At 34.2% G+C, this 9,703-nt stretch overlaps 1 protein-coding gene across 1 annotated transcript in view; it reads left to right on the forward strand.

The window, feature by feature from the left end:
- The first annotated feature begins 3,977 nt into the window (after positions 1-3,977).
- The window catches only part of LOC106476382 (zinc finger protein 391-like), an 18,560-nt gene continuing 12,834 nt past the window's right edge, over positions 3,978-9,703 (forward strand). Inside the window, exon 1 of the mRNA XM_022381301.1 lies at positions 3,978-4,696. Coding sequence (XP_022237009.1) covers positions 4,690-4,696 — 7 coding nt within the window. The 5' untranslated portion in view covers positions 3,978-4,689. The remainder of the gene's footprint in view (positions 4,697-9,703) is intronic.

Here is a 9,703-nt window from a genome sequence, read left to right on the forward strand (position 1 = left end):
GCCCACCACGGGTATCGAAACCCGGTTTCTAGCGTTGTAAGTCCGCAGACATTCCGCTGTGCCACTGGGGGCTACTAGGAAGAAAAATTATGAGAAGTATAATTTGACCTTTGAAGTGAAAACGAGTGAGAGTAAATGTTTAAATTAATGTGTGTTAAACTGCTATTTAGAGTAATATTTTTAGTGTGGTCAAGTGTTTATTGTGTGTGTGTGTTTTTTTGAGCGATTGGCTAGCAGCAAGCTTAGATTCTAGATAATTTCAGAGTTGTTGGGTGTTGAGAACTATTGAGCACAAGCTACAGATGGTGTCCCAGCATATCCTGAATTACAGGCAGGCAGGTGGATGTGAGATAACGCGTGTAAACAAGCAGCGTGGGACCGTCTCGTTGAACAAACATATCAAACAAACTTCAACCTGCTAACCTGCGCTGTAATGTTCTCTATAGTCTTTTCTCGCCGCACCTGATGTTTAAGTCGTTACGAAAATAATCCGAAAGGAAAAAAAAAAACACAACCAGAAACTCCAATTCCAAAACAATGATCCTATATCCTTAAAGCCTCAGCAACGTCCGGTTCGGATTCGTATCTAAGAAAGCCACGTGTAAGGCGTGTGCCTTATTCTCACGATTGTTCCGCCGTCGAGATACTTCAGTATCTCCAGTTACATACCCATAGTAATAGTGATTGATAAAAATAATAAGTCTTAGTTGACGAGAGTTCCTGCAACATCTTTCAATTTGTCTACCTATCGATCGATTGATCAATTCTTCTATTTGACGTTAGATTTTATAACAGGGCATTCAATATTAAAAGTGTCAGAGTTGAAATATATAATTGTGTCTCTGCAAACATAATAAAGCACTTAAAGAAATGTGAAGTTTTCTTAAATTGCACAAAATGAAATTCAACGGGTTTTTATATAAATGGTAACAGCTCAAAACTTCATTTATTAACAACGTATTTCCAGGTACAGCAAAGGCAAGGAAGATCCGACGAAACACAAGACTGAAACTTCTGAATTAAGAACAAAAATGATGATCCAAAAAAAGCGTAATAATGACTGTCTGCATCAATCCATCTTTCTAAAAGACAAAAATAATACAAGATTAACTCTTTAAAGCAACACTGGAATAAAAACTGGAAGTAAATCTAGAATCGTGGTGGAGGCTGGAACAATACATATAATATTTTGCAGACGTCCAACTATCTGTGGTGGTATTAGTCTTAAGTTATTTAAGAAGAGAATAACAGATTACGACGACGTCGTATACAGAGGTGTTAACCGTGTCATGTCGGGTATGAATATGCATTGGCTGTTGACAAAACGAACTAAATTCACTGTACAAGACCGATGGAAGCGGTAGGGTTAAATCCCTACCACACTTTAGGCTAGTGATTACGTGGTTTTAAAAATTGTATTGGTCAATACAGCAGATAATCTCATTACTTTTATATAGGCTATACACACGCACTTGATGGCCCTACAAGCAAAATGTAGCTTCCTATGTAATGTGTTGGATATTTTCATCAGATCTAGCAGATAATGTACTTAGGCGTAAGAACTACCTTATTATTTTATCTACATGAAAGGATAAAAGTCATAAAAGAACAAATGTGCCAAAGCACCCCAGTAGCACAGCAGTATGTCTGTGGACTTACACCGCTAGAAACTGGGTTTCGATACCCGTGGTGGGCAGAGCACAGATAGCCCTTTGTCTAGCTTTGCACTTAACTACAAACAAAAAAAATATATTTATACGTTCGTTATAAAAAGTTGAGGGCATTTCCGAAATCTAATTATGCAGAAATTTTACGATTTTCTTCTTGTTTCGTTTACTTCTGCAAATCTACACTAGAGCTATCTGCGTCCCTAATTTTGAACTGATAGACTAGAGGGAAGGCAGCTAGCCAACAGTACCCATCACCAGTTCTTGAGTTACTCTAATCGAACAGAGGAATTTGATTGTCACTCTTATAAAGCACTCGTAGTCCCAAAATGTGGACACGCTTTTTTTTCTTGCGTCACCGGAACTGAACCAGGGATCCTCAGATCCACACTCTAAACATTAGACCACCCCCAGCCCGAAAACGTGTATAGATATCAAATTTTCTTTTCAAGATGATAAATTATGAACACTGAACGTGAAAAGATAATATCATATATTCATCTATTGAAGCATATATTTGAACTAAGTGAAATATTAGAGCTTTATTTAAATATCACGGCAAGCGTTTTACAAAGTTTAAATGCTTAAAGCATATTTTGCCAGAAATGCAGGTAATTTATTTTAATTCCTCGTTGGCTAAAACATTATAATAATTAATTTGATAATTAATTAATGGATCTTACATATCTATGTTTCTAGTAGAGAAAATAAAAAGAACAATAAATCGTCCAAATAAACACAAGTTTTATATTTTTTGAATACATAGGCTTTTAAAATAAATTTATAAAGACTAATTAAATCACTCAAAGTTCGCGTGATATTTGATCTAGATGGTGAGTACCTGACGTCTTCTTCCTCCAAAAACCTATTTTTTTAATCTTATCGAATAATAGTGACTAACCGAAAATCAATAATAGTAATTAGGTTTGGGTTATATACAACAATATATTTATTCAAGAGATATTTCTCCTGGGACGGTTTAGGTTAAATATCAATTGAAAGTTACATTGGTGGTCGAAAGCTAAGGATGGGGAGGAGGGGGAGGGGATCGTACAGACCACCAGACTCCGGCAGCTAGAAATGGACTTTATGGGGCTTTATTTTTTAAAATTAATGTTGAAAAGAGTATTCAGCGACTTCTTCTACATATCTAACGGATAAAGGAAGTTATTAACTTCATTTATGGCCGGGAGTAGCCTAGTGGTTAGTGTGTTCGGACTATAAGTCCGGGAGTGAAACGTGATCTGCACTTTGGGCCGTACGTGCGCTATAAGAGTGAAGGCCAAACCCAATTATTCTGACAGGCAAGAGTAGTTAGCTCAAGAGCTGGCGGTGGGTGCTATTGAATAGTTGCCTTCCCTCTAGTCTGTCAGTTCAAGTTTAGTAACTGCTATATAAAGGTACACTTTATGCACCTTCTGCACGAAAACTTTGAAGCAAACAAAAATTAATATCATTTGAAATACTGTTGAAATAAAAAACAAACAGCTGCTATATATAGTTATTAGAAGCCATGAAGTTATCGTTCAAATTACTTGGTGAATGAAGCTTTAGATAGGGCGGGCTATCTGTGCTCTACCCACCACGGGTATCGAAACCTGGTTTCTAGCGTTGTAAGTCCGCAGACATGCCGCTGTGCCACTGAGGGGCGTGAAACTTTAGATAGGGATTAGTTGATATTTCAACACTTGACCTACAAATAGAATTTGGTTCCTAATCACGTGTGTTCATTTGCACAAACGATTGGCTTCTAATGAGTAAAATTGTTTGAAAATTCAAATCATGTGTATTCTTTACTTGTGCTTTAATAATTTTCGTATTGTTTTACACAACAATACTTCTAAAAGCGACGCTCACAATGACCCATCTGTTAAAGTTGCATACATTTATTATTCTAATTTTATGTTTGTTAAAATACTTTGAATATATACTAGAATAAATATTTTCCTTACGACTAGTTGCGTTTTCACTAAGCCTAATCATATGAAGATAAGATCAGGACTTAGCCTATAAACGAAATTGTGCATATATATACATCTATAAACGTTTCTAGTCAGTAATGAAGATGAACATTCGAGTTTAATATTTCTTCTGTATATATATATTAAAGCTTCAGCATGCACAAATATGGAACTATGCCATTTTCATACTGATTAAAACCAATAATAATAGTAATAAAATTATAGGTTGGCGGTTCCGAATTAAGGGAAATTACACCATTCTTTGAGTTAGTTATATCTTATTTTTTATTCATTGTTAATAACAACTGCGTTGTTGTCTCTTAAAACTTATTTACTTGAATCCTTTATAACAACCATCCTAGCTATCGATGTTACTATAGCAACCGTAAAGGCTATCCCAGGTGTCACTGTGAGTCCACTAAGAGTTTACCGAGCGGTGCCAGTGCTTGTGAGTCCTCCCTAAGCATACACTAACAAGTCTTGTAATCTTCACTAGGAAGAACGAAAACGAGGCCACGTGAGAGTGCGGTAGGCCCGAGGCACGAGATAACGGGACATGTATAAAACTGTGCACGCGAGTGGGGGTTTAAAGACTGGTAGCGTTTTTGCGCGAGTCATTCATTTGTTTAAGGTTGTCTGGTACGAACGTTCTCCGTCCGAAAATGTGCCTTGATTTTCATAAATCAAAACGACTAAGCGAATTTTAATTTAATTTCATACATTCTATTTTATCAGGCTAAGCTGGATAAAGTATAAATTAGTCTAACTATTTCTTCTATAACAAATCCTTATTTCTTGAAAAGCATAAAATACTTAACGTCTTATTTTTCAATAACATCAAGTAATAAAACAAAACAATAATAATAATTTGATTGTTAAAATGCCGCGGTCTTTTCTTGTGAAAAAAAAAGCGATCAGGCTTTCTACGAAAAGAAGACCTGACTGCACCGTCTTTTTCGCAGTTTGGAATTCGGACCATTTCTTGTCCAAGTGGACGTATTCTAGAAGCTGTCAATGATAAGTACCATATCCCAGGAAAGTTCCAGATATCTCCTGATGCCATGTTCGGTAAGTTTCTGTAGATATATATATATATGCATATATGCAGCCGGTGATTGATAGTATAATACTAAAAGTGAATACAACAGAGCTGTTCCATCTCTTTATCAGTTTTATAGAGTATTTCTTCATTTAAAATGTTCTTACCCTTTTTTTGTGTTGTTAAAAGTGCGCAAGAATACATGGTGACTTTTTAAGTGTGTTTACCACAGTGTCCACCACCATCTAGCGGAGAAGTTAACATGCAGCCGCTCAATTCAAAATTCATCGTTTTATTAAACCGTATTTGAGGGCCTGGTGGCTAGGACGCTAGGCTCGCAATCTTTGGGTCGCGGGACTGTAACCTGTCGCCGATTATGCTCACCCTTTCATCCGTGGGGGCGTTAGAATGTGATGATCAATCCCACTATTCGATTGGGGTAACTTAAGAGTTGACGGTGAGTGCTGTTGGTTAACTGCCTTCCCTTGAGCCTCTCACATCAAAATTAGGGTCATGTAGCGCAGATACACCTCGAATAATTTTCCGCGAAATTAAAAAAACAAAGCAGATTTCAGATATATAAATGTGTTACTGATTTTTCGCAATATTTTCTTGAATCTCAAAAATTGTTGTTGCGAATTACTAATAAACAGCAGATTCCCATATATTTTTTAATTAATATTGTTAAAGGTTCGTTTTAAAGTACTAGTACAGGTGATTATATTACTTCGTACTGTTTTTGTTTTGTTTTTAAATATGAAACTATCATAATGTATAGAGGGCAGTTTAGTTCTCAGTTGTAGTAAAGTAATTTCACAGTACTATTCAGAAATGTTGTTGCTAATTTTCAAAGGTGTAATTATGCATGTTCCTTCTCTTATTTAATTTTCTAAAAGTTGTTTTGATAGATAGTAATACCGCGACTTCTATAAAGAAATATTTGTAATATTCATGTTTTTTTATAAGATTAAAAAATATGGGAAGTTAAAACGTTAGAACTAGGCGACTGTTTTTTGTTGTTTTTTTCAGTATGAATTAGGCTAAAACTCATCCAAGTTGAGTTTGATTGTTTGCAGTTTAGCATAACGCTATACAATGGGCTATCTGTGCCGTGCCCTTCGCGAGTACTGAAACCCGGTTTTTAGCGTTGTAAGTCTGCAGACGTACCGTTGTCTTAGTTGAGATAAGAACACAAATTTAACTTGATTATTTCTATAGAAATGTATTCTTATAAGGACTTGGACCTCAAATATATATTTTCTTTTAATTTAGTATTACTGTTAATAGACTATACATAGAAAAAAATATGAAAACTATAATAATAACAATAAAAAGACTATTTACGATATAAGGTTCGTCATCTATCTAGTTTGTATTTGTCTTTTGATAAAAAGAACCAGATAAACCAACTGCCTTTTACTAGTCTTTCAAAAATTGTGATTCATTCAAGAAAAGAAAAATACACAAGCGGAAGAACTAAGAGAAAAGGAAGGTGTCAACCCCCGAGATCTAGGCCTGGTGGGGGGCAAATTAATGCTATTTAATAACTTTAAGGCTGCCATATATTATATTTTTGGAATAACTCCATTTGAAGCCTATAAATGCCACATTTTCTGGGGGTATACCCCTGATTTCCGTACTTGTACCATGTTCACGATAGCAACCTGTATTATACTTATACAAGACTGGAAGGTATCACTTGTGTTTATGTCAAGCCTGGTAGAAGTTAACTTGTTCCAAGTACTACAAACCTGACATTTTCACGAGCATAAAAATCAGCATTCACTTTCATATTTACGGACCACAGGTGTCATTTACTCACGGTCCATTTTTATTTATGTGTTAGGCCTAATTACCAGCTAACAAGATCAAATAGTTTTAGGCTTCGACAGTTGCCAACCGCTATCAAAGTTCAATCTGAGCACGCTTTATGTACCTTTAATCACGCTATATCCTTAATAATTAATGAATAGAAATATAGAACATTGTGAAAAATTGAAACTTGGATTGTTAGCATTTTTGTAAGAACACCTAGACACTCAAATACAACCGCATGGCCTATGTCAAGCTAGTTCGAATGTACAGGATAACATCCATTGTGAATTACCGGTCTTAAGTTATCTTTACCTTGTGTTATAAAGTAGAAGTGATTTAATGACTTGCTGTTCTGTGTCTACTAATAAAAGGCAGTTTTATACACTTTCGATTCGCTTTGTCAATATTTTGTTTTGTTTTTTCGCTATTCTTAAGATTTTACTATAATGTCATTAAGTATTCATTATTTTGAACAGGATTGTAAACAGCCTCATGATCTATGTCATCAACCCTTGAATTTAACCGGAAGTAATCATATTTCACGGAAATGACTAGTTAACCGATCTTAATTATTATAATATATAAAAATAAAATTAATTTAGTCTCGCATGTTTCGCGAAAATGACTTATTTACCGACATTGATTATTATAATGTATAAAGATACAATTAATTTACTCTCATAGAAACATGTCTTGCTCACACATTAAATTGAAGCGAAACCAACAGTTTATTTCAAATATTTGCCGTACGAGCTAGCTGCCTGCCAATTGTTTAAATATATTTTATTATCAACCATTTGCATTTGAGGTGGTGTTTTCACTGTAGTTGGAATTAAGTGTCTACTCTGATGTTGGCATATTAAAGTCTAAAAAACGCTGCTCTAAAGTGTGAAACCGAAATAAACCATTTTCGCGATATCGCCAGGCTCCTTACATGTTACTGTTGTTGTTTTCTATCTGAATGTATAGTATATAGGTTGAAGTGCGAGAAATGTAATCCAGAATCCTGTTGAGGCACCGAACAAAATTGAAATATATTAAAAATATCCAGTTTTGGAGGCTTGAAGCATATAACTTAACAGACTTTAACTGACGAAGATGGTTGGTATCCACAATATTTTTCAAGGATTGTATATTTATGGTGTAAATGGGATTCTGAGGGTGAGTGATAATTACAAAATGTTAAAATTTATCATTTATGGCGTAAAATTAATAAGTTATTCAACTACTCTTAAAAGTATCAAGTGTGTTCTTTTTCCCATTGAGTTAGCTGTTTCAGAATATTTAGATCTTTATCGTTAATGTTCTTTACTTCTTGTACACAATGTTTCCTTAATGGTAATTCCTGATTACAGGCTTAGATTTTAAAATTAAATTAGATAGGATTTTATTCTAAAGAAACTAGCTGTTAATACTCGCAAGCTGGCACGTTTTCTGAATTAGCATAGTCTGTATTTAATCCGTAACTTCGCATCAATTTTCCTAGACGTTTTGTGTATCTGCTTCAAACCTTCACAGTTACTCAGTTATTGTGTTTTCGCTTTCTACATCAAATCGGTTTTCCTTTGACAATAACATCAGGTGATTGCGGAATAAAACGTTCTGAAGACCCACTAAGTTGGATAATAGGTACCTTACAATTAACCCAGCCATCTACGTAAAAATAATTTGGTTTCTCTAATCAAATCTTCTGGGGATTAATTTCACTGTTTGTTTAGCGCAAAATTACACAATGAGCTATCTATACTCTGTCCACCGCAGGGAATCGAACCACGAATTTCAGCGTTGTAAGTCGGCTTTCCCCTAACCCACCGGAGAATCGGAAAGCTCGTTCAGTAGAGAAATGATAGAAATGTATGTATTTTTTTGTTGATTGTACAGAGTTCGAACCGTGACGGATAAAACTGTTAAGTTATTGCAAGGAAAAAAAATGGTATTTCAAGTTAAAGACAATAATTCTGACGACATGTTTGAAAACTTATAGTTAATTTATAAAATACCCAATATTATTTTTGATTATGAAAAAAAGTTGCTCTGTTTTGAGAACGAAAACGCTATAAAAAGCAGTATTGATCACTTTGAATTCCTTGTGTTATTTACACTCACAAGCAAATAAATCTTGTTTTTTTCAAAGTCTAAAGTACATTTGTAGCACATTTTAATGACGAGATTTCCCTTGTCGTAAAAGATAAAAGAAAAACAGTTTTTCTTCTGAAGTTTCAGCGTAATATTTATAACTAAATAAATATGTGACGTTATTTTAACTACTGATAAACAACACATGATGTAATAACATATCCCCCCAAAATATGCAGGAGAGGGTGAAATAACAAAAAACTTGCGTCACTGCTTACCTCAAGTAATAGAAATAGAAACTTCTTTTCAAGAAACAACAATAAATTCTATAATACAATAACACTAATTACATCGACTTTGATATTTGCCAATAATACCATTCTCAAGTAAACAATACTACAGCAGTTACAAAAACAAAAAAACTTATCACTCTACATGTAATGATAAAACCAGATGTCCAAAAATTGAACTTGGACTTTATGGACATGCAAGAGTATATTTTAGTTTCTCGCTATAAAGAGAGCCTGTCGGAACGAGAAATTAATATCGTACGACCACAGATTAGAAAATGACAACAGGTGCTTTGAAGTTTGTTTTCATAGCACGGCTTTCAGTCTATAAAGAAGTATTATGAGTTCACCGAGAAAAAGAATAAAGTTGGTATTTTCAGGACAGAATTACTCTCTACCTAGCTTGTTAGTTTCTTGATATAAATCGATACAACTTTTAAAATGTCATGTTATCAATTCTTGGTGAAAGAAAGCAATTACTTAAGTTTACCGGACGAAAATAATGTTATTTCTTCTGCCGGCACAACTAAATATTTGTTTTAATTACCATCAGTTTTCGTCGATTGTGGTGCCATCTGTTGAAAAATGATTTTATACAAAGTATAGAAATATTATTACGACATTTAAAACATAGTATATCAAAAGCATATTAAGAAATGGGCATTTAAGTACGACAGCATTTGTACACAAACCTTAATTTTATAAATTCATTGCAATAGTTTCATTTTTAGTGGCATAAGTGAATAAATATTGTATATTAAAATTTAGAATGCGTAATTATTAACTACTTTTTCTTTAAAAAAATTTGAATTAATTTCAGCAAATATCTGTTTGTTTGTAATTAAGCACAAAGCT

The sequence above is a fragment of the Limulus polyphemus genome, unplaced genomic scaffold (assembly GCF_000517525.1).
Source record: "Limulus polyphemus unplaced genomic scaffold, Limulus_polyphemus-2.1.2 Scaffold155, whole genome shotgun sequence".
Lineage (NCBI taxonomy): Eukaryota > Metazoa > Arthropoda > Merostomata > Xiphosura > Limulidae > Limulus > Limulus polyphemus.